Consider the following 26,350-nt stretch of genomic DNA (forward strand, 5'->3'; position numbering starts at 1 on the left):
GGGAAAAGAAGCAGGCTCTCCACTGAGCAGGGATCCTGATGCAGGGCTCGGTCCCAGGACCTCAGGATCATAACCTGAGCTGAAATCGGATGCTTAACCAACTGAGCCACCCAGGCACCCTCAACATACTCTTGAGAAAGAATGTCTAAGAGGAAAGTATGAAAATCTACCTTAAGGGGGAAAAAGAATCTCAAATAAACAACCTAACAGTATACCCCAAGGAGCTAGAAAAAGAACAAACTAGGCCCAAAGTCAGCTGAAGGAAGTAAATGAAATCAACAAAATAAATGAAATAGACAAAAGGACAAAAAAAGACAAGAGTAACAAAATAAGAATAACTTCTTTAAAAATACAAAGAACTAAGAAAATAAAAATCTACAAACCTTTAGCTAAACTCACCAAGGGGGGTTGGGAAGGACTCAAAAATCAGAAAGAGGAGCCATTACAATTGATAGCACAAAAATAAGAACAAAGGATTAGAGACCACTATGAAAAATTATACACAAAGAAACTAGACAGCCTAGAAGAAATGGATAAAATCCTACATACAACCAACAGACTAATGAAATACAGAAACCCTATGCAAACCAATGATGAGCAAGGAGATGAAGTATTAAGAAACAAACAAAAGCTCCCAACAAACAAATTTCAGGACCACATGGCTTCATTGGTGAATTCTATAGAACATTTAGAGAAAAACTAACACTAATATTTCTCAAACTCTCCCAAAAAATTGAAAAGGCACTCTGAATCTAATTTTAAAAGACCAGTATTACAATGATACCAAAGTCAGATAAAGACACTACAAGAAAAGGACACTAAAGAACAATATCCTTGATGACCATAGGTGCAAAAATGCTCAATGAAATAACTAAATTCAACAATACATTACAATGATCATGTACAAGGACCAAACAAGATACATACCAGAAATGTAAGCAAATTTCAACATACAAAATTCAATATATATCATATTAATTAAATGAAAAATAAAATCTTATCTTAGTAGATGCAGAAAAAGTATTTTGACAGAACCCAACATTCATTCATGATAGGAACTTTCAACAAATATAGAAGGAACTTCACACAAAAAAGGACATGTATGATGGGCCCAGGGCTAACATTATACTCAAGAGTGAAAGGTTGAAAATTTTCCTCTAAGATGGGGAACTGGACAAGAGATGCCCACTCTCACCACTTATATTCAATGTAGTACTGGAAGTCCTAGCCAGAGCAATTAGGAAAGAGAAAGAAATAAAGGGCAACCAAATCAGGAAGAAATAAAGTGGTCACTATTTGCAGATGACAGGACATTGTTTATAGGAAATCCTTAAGATTTCATAAAAATACTGTTAGAATAAATGAATTCAGTAAACTGGAATGGTTCCAAATCAATGTACAAAAATCAGTTGCATTTCTATACACTAGCAACGAAATATCTGAACAAAGAAAACGATCCTATTTACAATAGCAAGAGAAGGAATAAAATACTTAGGAATAAATTTAACCAAGGAAGTTAAGAGATCTGTATACTGAAAACCATAAAACATTGATAAAAGAAATTAAAGAAGACACAAATAAGTGGAATGTTATCCAATGTTCATGGATTGGAAGAAAATTTTTGAAATGTCCATTCTCCCAAAGCTATCTATAGACTCAATGAGATGACTATCAAAATTCCAATGGCATTTTTCACAAAAATAGAGGAAACAATCCTAAAATTGATATGGAACTACCAAAGACTCTGAAAAAGAACAAAGCTGGAGGCATACCACTTCCTGATTCAAACTATATTACAAAAGTATAATTATCAAAATAGTACGGTATTGGCATAAAAACAGACCTATCAGTTAGTAGAACAGAATGGAGATCCTAGAAATAAAGTTCCACACATACAGTCATTAATATTTGACAAGGGAGCTAAGAATATGCAAGAGAAAACATTGTCTCCAACAAATTCTTGTGGGAAAACTGGATATTCATATGCAAAAGAATGAAATTAAATAATAAAAATTAACTCAAAATGGACTAAAGACTTAAACGTAAGACCTAAAACCACAAAACACACAGTGAACACATACAGAAAAAGCTCCTTGATATTGGCAATCAATTTTTGTATATAGAACACCAAAACACAAACAAGTAGGCCTACATCAAACTAAAAATCTTCTGCACAACAAAAAAATGAAAGAGCATTTTCAACATTTCATCCCACATTATGAAATGTGAGAAAATATTTGAAAGCCATATAAATGGGAAAGGGTTAATATGCAAAATACATAAGATAATGCTGTAACTCAATACCAAAAAATAATCTGACTTAAAAAATGGGCAAAGACAAAACAAGTCTTTCTTTAGAAGACTCAAACCATATTAAGCATCATTTCTAAGCATAGTAGTAGAAAACTTGAAATCAATTACAGGAAGAAATGTGGAAAATTCATAACTACGTGGGGATTAAACATGCTACCAAACAACCAATGGATCAAAAGAAATAAAAATAAATACCTTTAAGACAACCGAAAATGGAAATACAACATACCAAAACTTATGGGATGCAGCAAAAAGAGTTCTAAGAGGTAAGTTCATAATGATAAATGCCTACATCAAAAAACAAGGAAAATCTCAAATAAACAACCTAACTGGACACCTCAAACAAGAAAAGAACAAAGCCAAAATTTAGTAAAATGGAAGGAAATAACAAAGATCAGGAGAAAATAAATAAAACAGACTAAAAGGGCAATAGAAAAAAAAAAATCAAATGACTAAGATCTGGGATTTCTTTTTTTGAACAAACAAAATCCACAAACCTTTAGCTAGACACACAGGGGAGTGGGGGAGAGAGACAAAAATCAACTACTATCAGAAATGAAGGAGGAGACATTGTATTCTGATGATATAGAAATACAAAGGATTGTAAGAGTACTATACAATTATACACTAACAAATCAATGTAGAAGAATGGGTAAATTGCTAGATCCATACAACCTACCATGGAAGTACTTAAGCATGAAGAAAGAGAAAATCTGAAAAGACTGAGTACTAGTAAGGAGATTGAATCAGTAGTCAAAAACCTCCCAACAAATGAAAGTCCAGGATGAGATGGTTTAACTGTTGAATTCTATAAAACTTTTAAGTAAGAATACCAAGAATACTCAAACTTTTCCAAAAATCGAAAAACAGGGAATACTTCTAAACTCACTTATTAGTTTAGCATTATCTTAATATCAAAAATCAGACAAGGACACCAAAAAAAAAAAAAAAAGTTACAGGCCAATATCCCTGATGAACACAGATGCAAAAACCCTCAACAAAATATTAACAAACCAAATTTAACAACACATTAGAAGGATCACACCATGATCAAGAGAGATCTATTCCAGGGATGCAAGGATGATTCAGTGTCCACAAATTAATCAATACACCACACTAACAAAGGATAAAAATCATATGATCAATAAATGCAGAAAAAGCATTTAATGAAATTCAACATCCATTTATGATAAAGAAAAGAGAATCCCAACAAAATGGGTATAGGCTGATATACATAAACATAACAAAACTATAGAAGAGAAGCCCACAATTAATATATGCAATGGTAAAAAGCTTTTAGCTTGTCAGAAGGGGAATAACACAAGGATGCCTACTCTCCCCACTTTTATTCAACAATTTAATATTGGAAGTCCTAGCCAGAGCAATTAGGCAAGAAAAATAGAAAGTATCAAAATTGGAAAGGAAGAAGTAAAATGGTCACCATTTGCAAATGTCATTATATGTAGAAAACCCTAAAGATTCCATGAAAACAGTTAGAACTAATAAATCCAGTAATATTGCAGTATATGAAAATCAATATGAAAATCTGTTGTATTTCAGTTATCAGAAAAATTAACAGTCATAAATTGTACCATAAAGAATAAAATACGTAGGAATAGGTTTCACCAAGGAGATGAAAGACTAGTACATTAGACAGTATCAGACACTAAGTAAAAGGAATTGAAGAGGATACAAATAAATGGAAAGATACCTTGTGCTCATGGATTGGAAGAATTAACATTGTTAAAATGCCCATACAATCTAAAGCAATCTACAGATTAAATGCAATCTCTATCAAAATTCCAATGGAATTTTTCACAGAAATAGAACAAAACAATCCCCAAATTTGTACGGAACCATAAAAAACCCTAAATAGCCAAAACAATCTTGAGAAAGAACAAAGCCAGCAACCTCATGAGCTCGGATTTCAAGCTATATTACAAAGCTATAATAATCATGTGGTATTGGCATAAAAGAGACACATAGATCAATGCAACAAAATAGCCCAGAAATCAACCTATGAGGCAAGAATGTACAGTAAGGAAAGGATATGCTCTTCAATAAATGGTGCTGGAAAAACAGGATAGCCAAGAGCAAAAGGATGAAACTGGAGCACTACCTTATACCATAGACAAAAATTAACTCCAAATGGAATTAAAGACTTGAATATAAGACCTGAACCCATAAAAATCCTAGAAGAAAGCTTGGCAGTAACTCCTTGACACCAGTCTTGGGGGTGGTTTTTTGGATTTGACACCAAAAACTAATACAACATAAACAAAAAACAAACAAGTAGGACTACATTATACTAAGAAGCTCTGCACGACAAAGGAAACCATCAATAAAATGATGAGGTATCAGTGAAATATTAGCAAACGGAATCCAATAATGCATTAAAAAACCATTTATCACCATCAAATGAGATTTATTCCAGGGATACAAGGATAGTTCAATATGTACAAAGTCAACATGTTACATGACATCAATGAGAGAAAGGATAAAAACCATACAATCATCTTAATAGGTGTGGAAAAAGCATTTTACAAAGTACAACACCCATTCATGATAAATGCTATCAACAATATACACACAGCTAATGTCATACTTAATGGTGAAAAACGGGGAGCTTTTCCTTTATGATCAGGAACAAGACAAGGATGACCCCTCTCACCACTTCTATTCAATATAGTACAGAAAGTCCTAGCTGTAGCAATCAGACAACAATAAAATGCATCTAAATTGATAAAGAAGCCAAACTTTTGCTCTTGGCAGATGATATGATACTATATTTAGAAAGCCCTAAAGACTACCAAAAAGCTATTAGAATTCATAAATTAATTCAGTTAAGTTGCAGAATTCAAAATTAATACACAAATCTGTTGCATTTCTATACATTAATGATGAAGTAGCAGAAAGAGAAATGAAGAAAACAATCTCACAAGTGTACCAAAAAAAATAATAAAATACCTAGGAATAAACTTAACCAAGGAAATAAAAGACCTGTACTCTGAAAACTATAAAACATTGGTGAAAGAAATTGAATAGAACACAAATGAAAAGACATCCCACGCTTATAGATTAGAAGAACCAATACTGTTAAAATAGACATACTACCCCAAGCAGTCTACAGATTTAAAGTAATCCTTATCAAAATACCAATATTTATCACAGAACTAGAATAACAAACATTTATGTGGAACCACTAAAGACCTTAAATAGTCAAACAAATCTAAGAGCAAAGCTGGAGGTATTTCAGTCTGAGATTAAGATACTGCAAAGCTGTAGTAATCAGAACAGTACGGCACTGGCACAAAAACAGGCACACAGATCAATAGAACAGAATAGAGTGCCCAGAAAATAAACCCACCCTTACATGGTTAATCTGTGACAAAGGAGAAGAGAATACATGATGAGTAAAAGATAGAATCTTCAAGAAATGATGCTGGGAAAACTGGGCAGCTACATGAAAGAGAATGGAACTGGACCACTTTCTTAAATCATATACAAAATAAATTCAGAGTAGATTAAAAACCTAAATGGGAGCCTTGAAACTGTAAAACTAGAAGAAAATAGGCAGTAATTTCTTTGATACCAGCCATAGAAGCATTTTTTTTTTCCTGGAGGCCTCCTCAGGCAAGGAAAACCTGAGGAAGAATAAACTATTGGGACTATACTATCCAATAAGGGGCTAATACCCCAAGATCTATAAAGAACTTATAGAACTCAATAGCTCCAAACCAAATAAACCAATTAAAATAGGCAGAGTGGGGTGCCTGGGTGACTCAGTCGTTAAGCATCTGTCTTCAGCTCAGGTCATAATCCCAGGGTCCTGAGATTGAGCCCTGCATCGGGCTCCCTGCTCAGGGGAAGCCTGCTTCTCCCTCTTCCATTCCCCCTGCTTGTGTTCCCTCTCTCGCTCTTTCTCGGTCAAATAAATAAATAAAATAAATAAAGTGGGCAGAGGACCTGAACTGACATTTTTCCAGTGAAGATCTACAGATGTCCAACAGACACACGAAAAATGCTCAAAAATCACTCATTATCAGGGAAATGCAAATCAAAACCACAATGAGATACCACCTCACATCTGTTACAATGGCGAAAATCTAAAAGACAAGAAATAATAAGCATCGGTGAGGATGGGAGAAAAAGGAACCCTCATGCACTGTTCATGGGAATGCAAATTGGTATAGTCACTGTGGAAAAAAGTATGGAAGTTCCTTAAAGAATTAAATATAGAATTAGCATATGATCCAGTAATTCTAGTACTGGGTATTTACCCAAAGAAAACCAAAACATTGTTTTGAAAAGACATATGCATCCTTATGAGTATTATAGCATTTTTACAGTGGCCAAGATATGGAAACAACCCAAGTGTCTAACCATAGATGAATGGATAAAAGGTGTGTGTGTGTGTGTGTGTATAAACACATACATACATACACATATATATACACATATACATAATATCATAGAGCCATAAAAAGAATGAGATTGTGCCATTTCCCAAGTTATAGATGGGCCTAGTAATGTAAGTCAATCAGAGAAAGATAAATACCATATGATTTCACTCACATGTGGAATTTAAGAAATAAAGCCAAGAAAGAAAAAAGAAACAAAAACCAGACTCTCAAATACAAAGAAACCTTGCCAGAGAGAAGGTGGATGAGAGGATGGGTGAAATAGATGAAGGGGGGGGCGCCTGGGTGGTTCAGTGGGTTAAGCCACTGCCTTCGGCTCAGGTCATGATCTCAGGGTCCTGGGATCGAGTCCCGCATCGGGCTCTCTGCTCGGCGGGGAGCCTGCTTCCCCCTCTCTCTCTCTTTGCCTGCCTATCTGTCTACTTGTGATCTCTCTCTCTCTGTCAAATAAATAAATAAATAAATCTTAAAAAAAAAAAAAAGAAATAGATGAAGGGGGTTAACAGTACTCTTATCACAATGAGCACTGAGTAATGTATGGAAATGCAGCATCCTTATATTATACACCTGAAACTAATTAACACTGTATGTTGATTATACTTCAATTAAAAAAGATTAAATGGCAAAAAAAAAAAGAAAGAAAAGGCAACCTACTGTATGGACAAAAATCTTTGCAAGATACATATTTGATAAAGGCTTACTATACAACATATATAAAGAATTCCTGCAACTCAACAGCAAAAAAAAAAAAAAAAATCCAAAAATATACAGAGGATCTGGACATTTTTCTGAAGATGACAGATGGCCAACAAGTACTTGAAACAATATTCAACATCACTTATCAGGAAAATTCAAATGAAAACCACAATGAGATGTCACCTTACACCTGTCTGAATGACTATTATCAAAAAGACAAAACAAATGTTGGCAAGGATGTAGATGAAAGGAACAAGACCCCTCATGTACTGTTGGTGAGAGTGTGAATTGATGCAGTCGCTATAAACAGCATGGAGTTTCCTCAAAATATTAAAAATACTAACTCAAAAAAATATTTAATCCCCCCAGTCATTGCAGCATTATTTACAATAGCCAAGACATGGAACCAACATAAGCGTTGGGTGAACGAAAAAAAAAAAAAAAGGGGGGGGGTGTCTGGGTAGCTCAGTCAGTTGATCATCTGCCTTTGGTTCAGGTCAGGATTCCAGGGTCCTGGGACCAAGCTCAGCATGGGCTCCCTGCTCAGCAGGGATCCTGCTTCTCCCTCTCCCTCTGCCACTTCCCTTGCTTAAGCGTGTTAATAAAAATCTTAGAAAAAAAAAAAAAAGAAAGAGAAAATGTGGTGTATGTATACTTGTAAGGTAGAATGGAATACTAGTCATTTTAAAAAAAAGGGAAATCTTTTTCAGAAAATCATTTGAACCAACATGGATAGACCTTGAGGGCATTAGGTTAAATGAAATAATTCAGACACAGAAAGGCAAATACCATAACATCTCACTTACTGTGTGGAATCTAAAAAAAAAACAAGAAAAACAAAACCAGAAAAACTCTAAATCGTTGATAGAGAATAGTGGTTGCCAGAGCTGGGACTGGGAAAAAGTAATGTGAGAAGGTAGTCAAAAAGGTACAAATTTGCAATTATAAAACAAATTTCTGGGGATATAATGCACAGTCAGGTCACTATAGTTAATAATACTGTATTGCATATTTGAAAGTTAAAAGAGTGAGTCCTAAAAAGATATTTTCCTTGTCCTAAGAAATTTAAGTATATGTGGGAATGGATGGTAACTAGACTTGTAATATCTCACAATATTTGCAAATATTGAATCATTCTATTACACACCTGAAACATGTTCGATGTCTATTATATCTAAATGTTAAAAAATGGGCAAAGGGCCTGAATGGATATTTTTCTAAAGGTTTACAAATAGCCAACAGGTACATAAAAAGATGCTTATTATCACTAATCATCAGGGAAATAAAAATCAAAACCACAAGGAGATGTCACCTCACACGGTTAGAATGGCTGCTATCAAAAATGAAAGAGATAACAAGTATTGGCCAAAGTGTGGAGAAAAGGGAACCCTTGTACACCAACTCAGTGTTAGTGGGAATGTAAGTTGGTACAGCCACTATGGAAAGCAGCATGGAGATTCCTCAAAATATTAAAAATAGAACTACTACATGATCCAGCAATCTCACTCCTGGTTATAGGAAATGAAATCACTTTGCAAAGAGATATTTGGGGGCAACTGAGTGGCTCGGTTACGCGTCTGTCTTAGCTCAGATCATGCCTGGGATCGAGCCCCACTTTGGGCTACCTGATCAGCAGGGAGTCTGCTCCTCCCTCTGCTTGTGCTCTTGGTTTCTGGCAAATTAAAAAGGGGTGGGGAGAGGGGGAGAGAGAGAGAGAGAGAGATTTCACCTCCAAGTTCATTGCAGCATTATCATAATAGTCAAGACATGGGAACAACCTAAGTGTCCAGGAATGGAGGAATTGATAAGGAAAGTATGATAAACACACACACGCACACACAGTATTAATTGGCCACAATAAAGAAGGAAGTCCTGGGGCGCCTGGGTGGCTCAGTGGGTTAAGCCTCTGCCTTTGGCTCAGGTCATGATCTCAGGGTCCTGGGATCGAGCCCCACATCGGGCTCTCTGCTCAGCAGGGAGCCTGCTTCCTCCTCTCTCTCTCTCTCTCTCTCTCTCTCTCTCTCTGCCTACTTGTGATCTCTGTCTGTCAAATGAATAAATAAAATCTAAAAAAAAAAAAAAAAAAAAAAAAGGAAGTTCCTGACATTTGCAATAACACGGATGGATCTTGAGGACATTATGCAAAGCGAAGTCAGATAGATAGAGAAGGACAAAGATGATCTCACTTCTATGTGGAACCTGAAATAACTGAATTCGTAGAATGAGTAGACTGGTGGTTGCCAGGGGTGAGGAGTAGAGGAATGATGGACAACAGGTAACCGGTTCCAGCTGGGAGATGAACGAAGTCTGGAGACGGAATGTACAGCATGTTGCCCATAGTTAATACTATATTGTATATTTGAAAGTTGTTAGGAGTGGATTTGAAATGTTCTCACTACAAAACACCCAAAAACAAAAATACAAATGGTAACTAGGTGAGGTGGTAAACATATTACCGCAATTACTTCTCAAACAAATTCTGGAGATACAATGCACAGCCAGGCGACTATAGTTAATAATACTGTATTGCATATTTGAAAGTTAAGAGAGTAAGTCCTAAAGTTTCTTATCACAAGGAAAAAATTTTGTAAGTATATGTGGGGATGGATGGTAACTAGGCTTATTGTGATGATCATTTCACAATATTTTCACAATTACTTCTCAATATACACATATATCAAATGACCATGTTGTACCTCTCAAACTTACACAACATTATAGGTCAACCTTATCTCAGTAAAGTTGGAAAAAATAAGATACAAAATACTCTGGCAAAAAAATAATGTTCATTGAATGAGTCAAGAAGAGCAGACTGGAGGTCCTCTCCCAGGTCAGCTTCAGGGCTGGCTTAGTGAAATGAAGGAAGTGGCTACTTGGACGATGCTAGGAGGCAGAGGCATGCCCCAAACAGGGGGAAGAAAGTTCCCAGGAGGATGGGCTCTGCTTTGCTGCCTTGAAAACTGGGCCAGATCCCAGAGCCTACCTGATCTGCCTCTACCAGGGGACACCCAAGGACACCCCTGGTCTTGGTATTGGGTGGCCTTCCAGGTCAGTGATGGCCTATTGGCAGGGGAAAAACCCTAAGGTCCATCTACCCTGGACTGAAAAATCCCAGAGTACAGGTTGTTTTTTTCAATTTGACAGAGGGAGAGAGAGCACAAGCAGAAGGAGAGGGAGAAGCAGGCTACCGGCGGAGGAGAGCAGGGATGCAGGGCTCGATCCCAGGACTCTGGGACATTTCAACCGACTGAGCCACCCAAGTATCCCCTGGAATACAGGTATTAATATGATTTCATAAAGGAAGAAAATGCAATGTAAGAGTCCACTAACTTGCCCAAGGCCCCGCAACTAAAATCCACTGGAATAGGAATTCCTCTTGCCATTCTCTTAGGCTCTATACTACACCGCCTCCCTAACTTAACAGCCCTAAGACTCCATTTCCTTTTCCATAAGACCAGAATCATCAATGCTTCCCAGCTCACAATGCCTGGGGAAATTCAGTGGTAGAAGGAACAGGAGAGCCTGGCACTCAGTAAGCGTGCAGGAAATAACGGGTGTTCAGCAAGTGTTGTTTCTCCTTCGCTAGTCTCAGATACCCCTTCAGGCACTCAGCTCTCACCCAGGGAGGACTTGCATTACAGAACAAATGGAGGGATGATGGAGGGAGCTGGGCAGGGGATGGGCAAGGTAGGTGACAGGGATGAAGGAGGGCACTTGTTGGGATGAGCACTGGGTGTTCTGTGTAAGTGATGAATCACTAAATCCTACACCTGAAACCAACTTTACCATACGTGTTAACCAACTAGAATTTACGTAAAAACAAAAAGGACTTTCAGTGTTATCACTGAATCCTAGAATAAACTACTCAGACCAGTGGGGGAGGGGGGGAAAAATCACACGTGACCTTGGAAAAGGTCTTCCACTCTGGACCTGTTGGGTCAGTGGCAGGAAGGTGCTCTGGATGTTTGCCCATAAGAGTTAGGAGATTAAGGAACAGGAGGAAGCATGGAGGCAGCCCGGTGCCTGCACACAGGTAACTGCAGACTCCCCTTACTCCAGTCAGTGACCTTGATCATGGGGGGGTGGGGGGGCAGGAATTCTACCTTGATTTCTCTAGAATAAGGGAATTAAGACGATTACTTTACATAGCTACTAAAAATGAAAGACTGTTGAAGGAACTTGGGCTGGTTAGTCTAGAGGACACAGGGTTTAGAAAACCAGCTAACTGGGCGCTGACACCTTTTAAATCCAGGGCTTCCTGGGGATCAAGAGAGGCCCAACTCCTTTTCATCTGATAAGGTTTCTGGTATATTAAAGGGGGAAAAATGTTAAGGTTTCCAGTATATTAATGGGAAAAGTTCATTTTTTTAAAGGAAAAATATTTAGTGTTAAAAATATACTAAATCGGGGTTATAAATACCAGTGTTGGATTTAACAAATGTTACCACACAAAACTAAAGCTAATGTAATTGCGCTGGTCCTAGGGCAACTACTAGATTTATTTCTGGAAGATCTTAACTCGCAGAGCACTGCAGCAGGCACCGGTAACGGGACACAAACGTTTTTCAGTCCTGTCGGGGCACCTACAGGTCAACTTTTTGAGCTTGAGGGCGCATCTGCATGGAATTGGGTCTCTCCCCCCGCCCTTCACACAACAGGCCCATTGGAAGGGGGACCGGACATTCTACAAGCCACGGAGTCAGAATGCGGGCGCCTGGGTGGCTCAGTGGGTTAGGCCTCTGCCTTCGGCTCCGGTCATGATCTCAGGGTCCTGGGATCGAGCCCCGCATCGGGCTCTCTGCTCAGCAGGGAGTCTGCTTCCTCCTCTCTCTCTGCCTGCCTCTCTGCCTACTTGCGATCTCTGTCAAATAAATAAATAAAATCTTTAAAAAAAAAAAAAAAAAAAAAAGAATGCGGGCCTGGAGCGGACACTTGGAGAGAGCAGGTTTCTCCTCGACAGGGCATTCTCCTCCCCCCAACTCACTTGCCCCGCACGCGCACCCCCCCTGTACCCCCCCAATCCCAGCACCTAGCCCCACCCTGAGATGCTGGGGCAGGGTGGAAAGCAGTTACTTGGTTGGCCCATAGGCAGGACGTTTATGTAGCTGGAGCAACCATTTTAAACTTTTGTGGGTTCTGATAAAATCTGAAAAAAACAAAACAAAAACAAAACCTAGAATCTTCTCCCCAGAAGATTTCGCTCTCCCCACGCACGCACCCACCAAGCCACCCACGCAGCAGGATTTTCCCGCCAAGGAGCCGGGAGAGGTCCACACCCCGGGGTGACCCCCAGCGAGCTTGTACTCGGTCCCAGGCCCCACCTGGCCCCTGGGAGGCCGGCTCCCCGCAGGCCCCCGGCATCCGCGGCTCAGCCGGAGCTGGGCGGGGCTTGGGGGCGGTGTGGCCCGGGGCCCGTCCCACCTGCGGACGCCGGGGGCGGCGTGGCCTGCCCCCTCTCCACCCCGCGGCCACCGCCCAGGCCACGGCTCCGGGGCTCCGACACTAAGAAACGCGCTGCTGCAGACCCGCTGCGCAGCTGCTCCCGGAGCCCGGACTCGCGGACGCGCCGCCACTGCCGCGTCTCGGTTTGCTACCGCTGTTCCCGGGCCGCCGCCGTGGCCATGAAGATGCACTTCTGTATCCCGGTGTCCCAGCAGCGGCTGGACCCGCTGGGGGGCCGCTACGTGGTGCGCGGGGGGTCAGGGTCCGATTCGGCTGGGGGAAGGTCGGTGACCTGGCGGGGCGGGGGGGCTCACCTGCTCGCTCAGCTAACCCGGGACGGTCTGTCTCTGTTGCAGCTGTATTCGGTGTACCTGGACGGGTATCTCTTCTGCAGGGTGCGCTACAGCCAGTTGCGTCGTTGGAACGAACAGGTGAGCAGGTTCGTGGCAGCTGAGAGCGCCCCAAGACACACCGGACTTCTTGAGGACTCCAAGTTCTTAGTCTGTAACTTGGTATCGCTTGGCGTACCTCTCCCTGTATATAGGTTGCCGCTCCTAACCATCTACAGCTGGGAGGTGAGGGAATCGGGCTCAGGTCCTTCTCCTAAACCCTTTCCAGTCCAATGATCCCCAGCGGCCCCACCTAGCAGGGTGCCGGGAGATGGTGGGCCCCATTCCAGTGCCAGCTGTTTCCCCAGGACAATGTCCCCATTCAAAATGAGCATACTCAGCCTAGACCAACGTGCCTTAGGAATCTTGTACATAGGTATTTAATCTCCTCTCTCCCAGAGTTTCTTAGGCTTCTTTAAAAAGGTGTGTCTATTTTGTTTTCAAAAATTGTATTTATAGGCTTCAAGTACTGGCAGGCTGGAAACCTGGGAAACAGATGAATTATCAAGACAGGAGGCTGTTTCCCACTATAGTTTCTCACTCAGATGTGCTGGTGGCATTTTCTTTGGGAGGCAGCCTGATTTATTAACCTGCTCTAATGGGTTTTATTGTCCTAATAAGGAAGTGTTATAAGTCTTCAAAATGGGTTAAAGGATTAAAAGAAAGCTTGGAAATAAACTTCACCCTCCATCTACCTCCATGCATAGTGTTTTCTTTTTAATCAATTCTTTTTTTAGATTATATACCCTGATTTTAAAGAGAATATACCTAAAATTAGAAAGAAAGGGGAGCCTGGTTACCTCAGTGGGAAGAGCATGTGACTCTTGATTGCAGGGTCCCGAGTTTGAGCCTCAGGTTGGGTGCAGAGATTACTTAAATAAATAAAACTCAGAACAAAATAAAATAGAGAAACAAACTTGCCCAGGCTATTAACATTTTTGGGAGAATCCTTCCAGGAAATCTGGGTTTCTAGTGAGTCGATACACCTTCTGTTGAAGGGCAACTGTCAATTTCATTTTTTTTTTTACTATTGCAAACATTGCAGTAAACCTTCTTGCTCATATCAGAGGGCATTGGAAAAGTCCATTTTCAAGGTGTGATTACATTTCTTTGGAGTCAACCAAGAACAGGTGTAATGCACTTTTGTGTGGTCCTCTCTGAATTGCTAACACCTGCTGCAGGTGCCCCAGAAGGTTCTCAGGAATGATGGTGGTCTGATTCAATAAGGGAGGGCATGGATTCAGACTTTGGCAAGATGAGAAGCTACTTGTGACCAAAAGGTTGTCTGGGGATTTGAGAGGACTTGCTGAGGTCAGCAGATGGAGATCTTAAGGAAAGAGAAAGCATAGGTGTGTTACATATTTGGAGGAGAAGGTTGAGGCATCATTTCCCCCACTAATCTGTCTTCTGTAATGGGAGGTGGGGTTGGGGAGGTTGCCATTCACAGCATGAAAAGCATTAGACAGCAATGGGAAGCGGGGGGTGGGGGGGTGTGGAATTGACCACTCCTGGCTGGTCACCTTACCTCGTCTCTGACCTTCAATTTTTTTCATCAAAAATAAAAAGCAAACAGGTGGCCATGGGTGTCCACTTTCCAGGTTACTTGTAAAGAGTACGGGCCAGTTTCTCCTAGTATCTGGGACATGGTACTTGCTCAGTAAACATTTAGGGACTGAGAGTCTTGAAGAAGTCCTGAATCTGGCCCTTCTTAACCAACAGACTCAGAAAAATGCTTGTTTTCAGAAAAATTAATACCTATCTGAATCTTAGCCGGTTCAGAAGCAGAGACATAAAGTGAGTAAACTTTTACTCTAGATCTTCTATTTTGGAAGCCATTAACAACAAACTGTTATTCACTTTTTTTTAAAGATTTTATTTATTTGTCAGCGAGAGCACACAGCGGTGGGGAGGGGGAGGAAGGGTGGCAGGCAGAGGGGAAGCAGGGAAGGAGCCTGATGCTGGGCTTGATCCCAGGACCCCGGGATCATGACCTGAGTGGTAGGTACATCGTTAACCAACTGAGTCACCCAGGCATCCCTTTAAAAAAAAAAAAAGATTTATTTATTTGAGGGAGAAAGGGGTGCCCGTGGTGGGAGGGACAGAGGGAGAGAATCTCAAGCAGACTGCCCATTGAGCATGCGGGGCTCAGTCTCAGGACCCATAAGATCATGATCAGAGGCAAAACCAGGAGTCGGATGCTTAACTGACTGAGCCACCCAGGTGCCCCATTTCAGTGGACTCTTAAATATTGAATTGCCATAGCCTGGTGCTCAACATGGGGTATAGAGTAGATATTAATACTTCATATTAAGGGGCACCTGGGTGGCTCAGTCAGTTAAGCACCTGCCTTCGGCTCAGGTCATGATCTCAGGTCCTGGGAGCCCATATTGGGCTCACTACCCAGGAGAGAGTCTGCTTCTCCTCTCTCTCTGACTCTCCTCCCCACTCTCTCTCTCTCTGTCTCAAATAAATAAAATAAAAATAATTATTAAAAAATACTTCATATTTGTCTCAAATTTTTCAAAATCCGAAAGTAGAGATTTCTTTACGCAGTTTCCAACGATCTTACATCTTGCACTTAGCATTTTTCCCCTTTCAGTAGGAACAACTTCATTTTAAAAAAACTATTTAGAACTTAGGTGGTTATTTGCATTGTTAACTTAAAACCACAACAAGCAGTTACTGTGTGTTAAGGTTGGTGCCGAGAGCTTTACATGTAATATCATGTTTAATTTTTATAGTAGTTCTATGAGCGAGGATTATAATTAGCCTCATTTAACAGAGGAAAAATTCTGAGGCACAGCTTGCCCCAAATCAAACTGCTAGTAAGTATTGGAGTCAAGATTTGATCTCCAGAAACTGCCCTGGCCCCTTATATTTTGTGGTTTCTTACTGAAGTCAACAAAATAAATTGTATCAGTAAAACAATTGGGTCCTAAAGTAACAAGCTTTTACTTTCTTTTGTAATAACATAAAATTTCCCAATTTTAGGTGTTCAGTGTGGTGAATTTTGGTAAGTGTATACACTACTACCACCATAATCAGGATAAAAAAAATTTTGCCCTCTGAAAGTTCCCCTGTCCTCTTTGCCCTTGATCCTTTCCCTCCACTTCTTTTTTTTTTTTTTTTAAGGTTTTATTTATTCATTTGACAGCGATACAAGTAGTCAGGCAGGCAGGGAGAGAGGAGGAAGCAGGCTCCCTGCTGAGCAGAAAGCCAGATGCGGGGCTCGATCCCAGGACCCTGGGATCATGACCTGAGCCGAAGGCAGAGGTTTTAACCCACCGAGCTACCCAGGCGCCCTCTCCCTCCACTTCTGACCCCAGGCAACCAAGCTCTACTTTCTGTCTGAGTTCCGGGCCCAGGATTTTATCCGACTGCCCAGCCAGCCTCTGTGGGGTCCACGGTAAGCTCATCAGCATGACTCCCATCTTGTATGTAGTCTGAGTAAGGTTGTCGGATTCAGCAAATAAAAACACAGGCTTCCCAGTTCAATGTGAATTTCAGATAAACAACCAAGAAGTTTTTAGGTAAGTAGTTCAGTGCAGTATCTGGGACATACTTAACCGGGCATCCTGTGTTTTGTCTGGCAACCCTGAGTCTGAGAAAATCTAGGGGACTCTTCTCAGGCACTTCTCAGCTAGATCTTACTCTTCTATTCCACTGAAGATTTGCAAATGGCTCAGAATTCTTAATCTGACTTACTACAAAATGCTTTTAAAGAGGAAACAATAAAAGGCCTCATCCGTGTGTGCATTGGAGTACATTTCCTAGGAAGTTCTGTATCCTGATAGAACAAATACGTCATCTTAGAGAATTAACTGATTTATTTAAGAAATATTTACTAAGTTCCTATTAGATGGCATGCACTGTGGTATATTACATGCAGATGGAACTTCAGCACATGTGATTTTTTTTTTAAGATCTTATTTGAGAGAGAGCATGTGTATGTGAGAGAGAGAGAGAAGTGGGGGAGTGGGAACATGAGAGGGAGAAGCAGGCTCCCCACTGAGCCACCCAGGTGCCCCATTTCAGTGGACTCTTAAATACTGAATTGCCACAGCCTGATGCCCAATGTGGCATATAGAGTAGATATTAATACTTCATATTTGGGGGCACCTGGGAGGTTCAGTGGGTTAAGTACTTGCCCTCAGCTCAGGTCATGATCTCAGGGTCCCAGGATCAAGCCCCACATTGGGCTCCCTGCCCAGCAGAGAGTCTGCTTCTCCTCTCTCTCTCTGATCCTCCTCCCCACTCTCTCAGTCTCAAATAATAAAGTAAAAATAAAAATAATTACTAAAAAATACTTCATATTTGTCTCAAGTTTTTCAAAATCCAAAAATAGAGATTTCTTTATGCAGTTTCCAACTATCTTACATCTTGTACTTAACATTTTTCCTCTTTCAGTAGAAACAACTTCATTTTAAAGAAACTATTTAGAACTTAGGTGGCTATTTACATCTCAAGCCTCACCTCCCCTGGGAAGTCCTCCTTGATTACATGAGATGCCTTTCTCTGATTCCTGGGTCACTTCATGTTTACACCTTGTCACATTCCTCCTTTTGTGTATGCATTTGCCTTCCCCAGGTTATTTAGTTACAAAAGCCAAATATTTACATGAAGGAATGAATGAAGGCTGTAGGCATGGTATACCCAGCATGGACTCCTTCTTTAGTAGATGCTCAACAGAGATTTGGTGAAGGAGAAGGAGGAAAATGAGGGAGAGAAGGGAAAAGTAATGAAAATCTGCCACTCCTTAGCTTATAGGACCTCGGATCTCCCTGAGCTTCAGGTTACTGTGATTATAGTGTAGCTTTGATGTGAAGGCGGCAGGATGACATGTTGATGATGGTAATGATCGTCTACCCCATGGGACTATTTTGAGGACCAAATGGAAGAATACACAAGCTCCAGGCTAATGTTCTTTGGTGCCACATGCCACAGTCTGGATTGCTTTGTGCTGTGGTCCTTTATCTGGTGACTCTGGGGTTTTGATTCAAAGGGGCCCGGAGAGGTGGGATGGATAAGTCAGCATTAGAAAGGACACTATTTGTATCTGTAATTCCACTTGTCCCAGGTCACCACTGTGGGGTAAGCATGGGGGGCTGGGAGTGCATAAGGCAGGGAAGGAGATGTTATTTTCCATTGGCCAGTAAAGTCCTCTTCATGTTAAAAATCAGAACTGTCTGATGGAGAAATGCAGGAGATTGTGCTGGGATTAAAAATATATATTATCTAAACATGGCCTTTCAAAAACAAGCAAAAACCCCAAACAAACAATACATCGCATAATAAACAAAAGAAGTATGCTTTCCTTTGGAGAACTTTGAAGAATCTTTAAAAAGAGTCTTTGGGCTAAACTCAAATACCAGGTAATTCTTAGCATGCTGTTGGTTTTAATGGCTAAACTGTGTGCTGAGACCAGTAGAAAAGGTCATATTTTGCTGGAGTTAAAGAACTTGGGGAGTCAATGATTGATGTTTGGCAGACGTAACTACTCAGTTTATTATATGTTTATCTTCCGTCTTAAACCAGTATTAGAGAAGGGAGGGGAAAGATTCCTTGGGAAGTGAGCTCAGGTTGTAAAACCGGCTGGGAGAGTTTGGGCTGTGTTGGGTATTTGAACCTTAAAACATGGTGACTTTTCCCCTAGCTCTGGGACTTATGGTAGGGGTTTCCCCAAGATGCTCTCCTGCCCATGGAAAACGCAGATGGCTCTGGTGGCTCAAGGCTGCTGTGATTCAAACCAATTTGGGAACATCTTCGACATTTATGAACGCATGCCTAGGAAGACAGTTGCCTTCTAAAATCGCTTAATCCATGGATCAAGAAATAGTAACATGCAGAGAAGACCATTTTCTGCTCCTATTTCATTGAGTTAACAGAGATGGGATACCTAAGTCCCAGGTTGTTTGAGCAGCCTTGCCAGGTTTGATGCTCCAACTGGGGTGTCTTTAGACAGTGTTTAACATAACACAAAAATTGCCTTGAATTAAAAAAAAAACTGTTGCTATAATATTTTATGCTAACAGATTTAAGGGAGGAAAGGATGCAAACTTCAACGGCTATAGGGGTCAGGCAGGTAATTGAAATGAGAGGCGGGTGCCAGGTGAGAGACAATGGGGACTGGTGGAAACTGCTTAGGCCTCCTCTAAAGGGGATGATTACCCGAGGAATGTGAACCCAGTGATTCCAGAACCTCTGATTTTTTAAGAAGTCAGAGCATCAGAGTTTTGTTTTGTTTTGTTTCCAATAAACTTTATTTTGGTGGATCAGCTTTAGATTTACAGAATAATTGCAAATGCAGTACAGAGAGTTCCCATTTATTCCCACACCAAGTTTGCCCTGTTGTTTTCCATTAGTGGGGAATGTTTGTTATAGTTAATGAACCAATATTAACACACTATGATGAACTATAGACCACAGTTCAGTTCTATTTCTTTAGAGTTAACCTGATGTCCTATGGCTGCCCCAGAATCCCATCTAGGACCCCACATTATGTTTAGTTGTCTGCCTGCTCTCCTCTTGACTGTCAATTTCACAGACTTTTGTTGTTGTTAATGACCTTTTTGAGGGGCGCTCGTCAGTTATTTTGTGAGATGTCCCTCTGTTAGAATCTGAGGTCTTTCTCATGATCAGGCTGGGGTTATGGAAAACCATAGAGGTCCAGGTCGTCCTAATCACATCGCAGAAGAGCATCTGCATCAGCATGACTTAGCACTGTTGATGCCTTGATCACCTGGTGGAGGCTGGGTTTGTCAGGTTTGACCACCGTGAAGTTACCCTTCTTCCTCCCTTTCCCAAAGCGTACCCTATGGGAGGCAGTCACTCTGGGCAGTCCGCACTGTGGGGATGAATGCTCCGTGTCCTTGTGGAATGAGGATCGACAGAAATTATTCAGGATTCTTCACAGATGTTTCTCTTCTCTCCTACGTCTTTGTTCAGTAATTGATAGTTGTATCGACTTCTGGATATTTACTTTAGACTTCGGGTTATACTTCGATACTGCTTTATTTTGTTATGTTAGCTGTTCCAGCTTCAACGGAAGCTCCTTCAAGTTTGCTCCTGGAACTCTTTCACATGGGCCCACTGTTGATTTTGTTGTTGTTGTTGTTTTAAGCCCTTTCTTGTTTTCTGGTGCTACAAGATGCCCCAGACGCCTCTTCTATATTTCCTGCTTTGGTCCTAAAAATCAACTATTTTCTTCATGGAACCCTGGTTGCTTTAGTTGGGGAATGGTTAAGAGAAACCAAGATCTCGGACTAGGTGTGTTCATTACTACTATCGTATTATTGCTTTGAGGCCCTCTCAGCTGACAGAGCAAGGAAATATGTGTATACACGTAGCCATAACTATCTTTATATGTAAGCATCTGTGTCTATGTTAAGCTAACCATGAGTTCACATCAAGATCTCCAAATATAATCCATCACCACATGGATCATTCCAGCCTACTCCCTTTGCTTATGCGAAAACTCTCACTTCAGTAATGAAAAACCTGATTCCCATCACTTGCCATCCATTTACTTAACATATCTCACCTACAGGCAGGCGTTTACTAACTTTTCGAGCTCTTGGACCAGAGCTGTCCAATAGAACTTTCTGTGCTCATGGAAATGCTCTATGCTTGCTTTGTCCAATTCAGTAGCAGCTTGCCACAAATACTGTTGAGTATTTGAAATGTGGCTAACAACTGAGGAACTGAATTTAAAATTTTATTTCATTTTATTTAAGTGTAAGTAGTCACGGGTGGCTAGTGGACATCCTGTTGAATGGCATAGCTCTTGGCCATTGCAAAGAAATTGGCTTTTCCTTGAGTGAGATAGGAAGCCATGAAGGATTTTGAGAAGCAATGGATTGATCTAGCTTACCTTTTTAGAGTGTTACCTTAGATGCTGTATTAAGAATAAACTGAAGGGGGTCAAGGGCAGAAGCAGAAAGTTCTATTGTGAAGCTGTTGGGGCAATGAGGCAAAGAGACGACAGTGGTTTGGAGCAGGATGATGACAGTGGGGGTGGAGAGAATTGGTAAGTTGTTGTGTTTTTTATTTTATTTTATTTTATTTGAAAGAGAGAGAGGGAGAGACAGAGAGCATGAAGAAGGGCAAGAGGCAGAGGGAGAGGGAGAAGCAGACCCCCTACTGAGCAGGGACCCCCCCCCCCACCCCCCGATATGGGTCTCCATCCTTGGACTCTGAGATCATGACCTGAGCCAAAGGCAGACGCTTAACTGACTGAGCCACCCGGGGGTCCTGAGAGCTGGTAAGATTCTTGATGTATTTTAAAGCTGGGGCCTATGCAAGGTAAATATTCACCAGATACACACTGTGTTTGTGATAAAGGCCATGGAATTAAAATTCCTGCCTGTTTGTTTCTCTTAAATCTGTTCTCATTTCCTTTAAGCCACTGACTATGACAATATTAAGAGTTTTAGTCCTTCTCCCGCGGTACCATGTTAAACCCTGATTTCTGGCTAGTTTCCTTTCTCATATTTTATTTTATTTTTCATTTATTTTTAAGATTTGCTTATTTCAGAGAGGGTGGGGAGGGACAGAGAGAGAGAGAATTTCCAGCAGCCTGAGTGTGGAACCCAACATGCGGCTCCATCTCCAACCCTGAGATCATGACCTGAGCCAAAGTCAAGTGTCAGAGGCTTAACCCATCCAGCCACCCAGGCGCCCCTTCTTTCTCTTACTTTAAAGAGAATGACGTCGTGCCTTATCAAGCTGCTACTGTAAGTTTAGGGCTGAAATGAAGGAAGATGCACTTTTGATCATCTAAATTTAAAACATATTTTTGACATATCCACTATTAGCTTGCATAAAAATAACTGCCACCTTGGTCTTATGTCAATATTTGGGTGGGTGGAAGGCTGGGAAGGGCTCACTGGGTTTCTACAGGGATCATGTGTCAGCCTTATAGGAATTTTACAAGCCAGCACTGTCCTATAGAAATATAATGTGAGCCATATATATAATTTAAAATTTTCTGGTAACCCAATTAAAAAGTATGAAAAGAAACAGGTAAAATTAATTTTAATTAGTGGATCTAAAATATTACCGTTTCAACATATAATCAATATAAGGAGTTATTAGTGAAATATTTTACTTTTTTTTTTCTCTGTACTAAGTTTGGCAGTCTGGAGTGTATTTCATACTGATGGCATATCTCAAGTCGGACTAGCCATATTCCCAGGGCTCATTAGCTCTAGCTAGGGGATACCTTATCAGATAGCATGCTGTAAACGTCTGTGATGTTCAGACTTGGTTTGCTTTGTGGGATGGGGAATTAAATCCCTAACTATGCTCATTGATATCACAGACACTATTGGAGAATGAGTTAAAGAAACATTGTATGGTATGAGTGGTGGACACTCTTGCAAAAACAAATGAAAAATTAAAAGGTATCCCAAATCTACCAAACTCAGACTTGAGAGGTCTTTCTGTAGTATGTCTAATAGTATCTCCAGAAACCTATCTTGAAATAAACTTCTTAAGAAAACCAAAGCATCCACTTTTCCTCCTTGTGGCACCAGGAATGGTTAGTTTTAAATTAAGTACTAGAATGAGACTTGCCCAAAGGGGGAGGCTTTGGTGTCTCATCAACCTCGAATTAGGGGTTCTTTGCATTAACTATGTATTTTCTGGATTTCAGCTGAGGCGGGTCTTTGGAAATTGCCTGCCACCCTTTCCACCAAAGTACTATCTTGCAATGACCACATCCATGGCTGATGAGAGGAGGGACCAGTTGGAACAATATTTACAGAATGGTAGGTATTTGGATTTTATTTTTACAGATTTATTGAGATACAGATCATAGACTATAAAATTCACACATTTAAAGTGTGCAGTTCGGGGGCGCCTGGGTGGCTTGTGGGTTAAAGCCTCTGCCTTCAGCTCAGGTCATGATCTCAGGGTCCTGGGATCGAGCCCCATGTCCAGATCCCTGCTCAGCGGGGGACCCTGCTTCTGCCCCTCCCTCCACGTGCTTCTCTCACTTGCTCTCTCTCTCATATAAATAAATTAAATCTTTTTTTTTGAAGTGTGCAATTCAATGGTTTTTAGCATATTTACAGAATTGTGCAACCATCCACCATAATCTGAGAACATTTTTGTAACCCCAAAAGGAAACCTTACACCTATTATCAGTCACTCCTTATTCCTCTCCCCCACATGCCTCTATCACCATCTATATTAATTTCTGTCTTACCAGATTTGCTTGTTCTGAACATTTTATATAAATGAAACATACAAAATACGACCTTTGTATTTGGTTTTAAAAATATTCTGCTTTCACATTTGCTTTTGGGTTCTGTATGTTAGCATTGATTATAGAAGTCAAAGACCTATTCCCTGGATCGAGACTGAAATGGAGGGATGAGATGAACTGTCTTCCTGAAAGCTCTCAGGAAATAGCAGAGATGCATTTCCAGCTCCATCCTCGCCAGGGAGCCTCCCAGGTCTGCTCTGACCCTGGTAAGGCTTGAAGTACCCTGGTCCTTGCCCCTTGCTTGCACTCTGCAAATGTTGTGCACAGCAAAACTGTGGTTGGCAAAATCAAGCATGCTCAGAAAGGGGGTTTGGGAGAAATAGCAAAATTGGCATTCAAGTATTTAAAGATTTTGAAAAGGGGCAATAGTATGTACATGAAATATTTTAAAACTCGAACTGTCTCAAGAGTATACAATGAAAGGTCCATTCCCTTCCAGCCCAGTACCATCCCCCACCTACCCCTAGGCCTCTAGAAGTAAACACGATGGCTTATATATTCCTTGGAAACAATTTCTGTGTCTACTAGTGTGTATGCACATCCCTGTTTGTTAAACACAAACTAGAATATACTCTGTATGCTTTTCGGTACCTGATTCTTTTTTTTTTTTTTTTTTGGTACCTGATTCTTAAAAACTTTATTCTGAAAGAATTTCTGACTTACGAAACAGGTGCAGAAATAATGCAAAGAATTTCTGTATAGTCTTCACCCAGATTTCCCAAATGCGAACATTTTATATTTGCTTTATCATCCTCTCAGTTTCGTGGTATGCGTGTATTATATATATATAACTTTTTGAGAGGCCTGTGTTAAATACACAAGCCACTTTCCCCTTAAATACTTCTGTGTGTATTCCCTAAGATCAAGGACATTCTCATTGACAACCTCAGTATAGTTATCAAAAGCAGGCAATTAACACTGATACAATAATGTTACCTAATCTAGAGACCTTTGTCAAACCATACCAACTAACCCACTGATACCCTTCATACACAAGAAAAAATATTTTTTTCTTCTGTAAGTTGATTTTCCCCTCTTAAAAATCTATATTTTATAGACCATTCTAGATCAGCCGTTATAGATTTAATTCATTACCTCTCATGGTGGCACTTGTTTCCTTAAAGATAGTCAGTAAAAATTCTAGAAGTCATCTATTTCCCATTCATCTTTTGTAATGAAGAATATACCTCTTTTAGACCTGTTAGATAAGCCCTTTCAAACTCAAAAATGTAATATCTGTTGAATTTTTCTTCTCTCTTGGTTTGATATCTCATATCTGAGGGAAATAACTCCTTTAACTACTGGCCTTTCTGCAAATGGTCACAGAGCCTACAGGATTGCTTTCCCAGGCCTGGCCTTTGTGCACAACATGGGGCTGTCTCCTGCACCCTCTTCAGGCAAGGCAGAGCAAGGAGAGAGTGGAGCTTGGTGTTGGGACTAAGACAGGGGCTCCAGAGTCAGACCCAGAGTCAAATCCTAGCTTTGCATTTCACTGGCTGTATGACCTTGGGCAAGACATTTACCCTCTTTAAGCTTTAGTGTTTATCTGTAAAATAGAGATAATATTTACCCTAGGGTTCGTTGTGAAGATTAAATGAACTAAAATATACAAAGTGCTTAGCAATGTACCTGGTTCTTAACAGTTGCACAGTAAGTACTAATTGGATGAACTTTTTTTTTCAACAGCTTTCCCCACCTCCAAGAATCCATGCTAACAATTATGTTAATTTGCAAATCTACTACATAGATTCCAGAAAATAAGACAAGGGCTCCCCACACCCCGAAATCATGTCCCTTAAAAAAAGAGGGAATACCTTTTATAAAAAGTTTCTCATAATACTGGAGATCTTCTTTTTATTACTTTCTTTTGAAAAAAATGTTGCATTGTTTGGGAAAGATACATTTTTTTTGAAAGATCTTATTTATTTATTTGAGAGAGAGAGAGAGAGAGAGCATGAGAGGGGAAAAGGTCAGAGGGAGAAGCAGACTCCCCTTGGAGCTGGGAGCCTGATGTGGGACTCAATCCCGGGACTCCAGGATCATGACCTGAGCCAAAGGCAGCCACTTAACCAACTGAGCCACCCAGGTGCCATAGGAAAGATGCATCATGAAATGACTTTGCCAGTGCTAGTTTTGAATGCTAGTAGAAGTGACAGTGAGGCAATCAATTGAAACAGCAACAAAGAAAGAAGGAAAGGAAAGGAAAAAGAGAAGGGAAGAAGGAAGGAGCGAGGTAAGGAAGGAAGGAAAGAAACAGAAAGAAAAAAGAAAAACAAAGCGAGGGAGGGAGGAAGGAAGAAAGGAAAACGCATGGCGGGGGTGGGGGGGCAGGGTGGGAAGGGAAGGGAAAGAGAAAGATATTTGCTACAGATTTAGCAAGCATGCAAGTTTGGTTAGACTGCAGGGTCCAGGAGAGACCTTACAGGGAGGAGGGTAAGAAATGAGACAGCAGGCTGGGGAGCACCTCCTGCAGGAGTTTGAACTTCTCACAGGAAAGCTTCTGCCCCTCTGCTGTGACCACAGCACCCGAATATTGGTATCTGAGCTTTAAAAACTATGAAGGCGAATACTCTTACAAGTATAGAAGAATAGAAACCTTGAAATCTCTCTGGCAGCCTTCTAATCACTTCTCTGGGGATAACCTCTTGAGAGCTCCTATCCATAAGAGAGGTACTCGGAATCAGGGTTTCTTGGTTGATTTCAAATTTTCAAATTGAGAAAAGTCTTGCCAAAGTAGGAGTCCAGGTCCAAGTTTTAAAATCTTTTTGCCTTTTCCCTTTAATTTCATCCTCGCCCCGGTAGGGCAGCAAGCTGTATAGTGA

The 26,350-nt window shown here is 40.7% G+C and overlaps 1 protein-coding gene across 1 annotated transcript in view; it reads left to right on the top strand.

The window, feature by feature from the left end:
- Positions 1–13,051: 13,051 nt before the first annotated feature.
- The window catches only part of SNX31 (sorting nexin 31), a gene marked incomplete at its 5' end in the record, with an annotated part of 60,683 nt that continues 47,384 nt past the window's right edge, over positions 13,052–26,350 (top strand). Inside the window, 3 exons of the mRNA XM_080801633.1 lie at positions 13,052–13,117; positions 13,229–13,303; positions 22,914–23,028. Coding sequence (XP_080657759.1) covers positions 13,052–13,117; positions 13,229–13,303; positions 22,914–23,028 — 256 coding nt within the window. The remainder of the gene's footprint in view (positions 13,118–13,228; positions 13,304–22,913; positions 23,029–26,350) is intronic.

The sequence above is a fragment of the Martes martes genome, assembly GCF_963455335.1.
Source record: "Martes martes genome assembly, chromosome: 4".
In the NCBI taxonomy this organism is placed as follows: Eukaryota; Metazoa; Chordata; class Mammalia; order Carnivora; family Mustelidae; genus Martes; species Martes martes.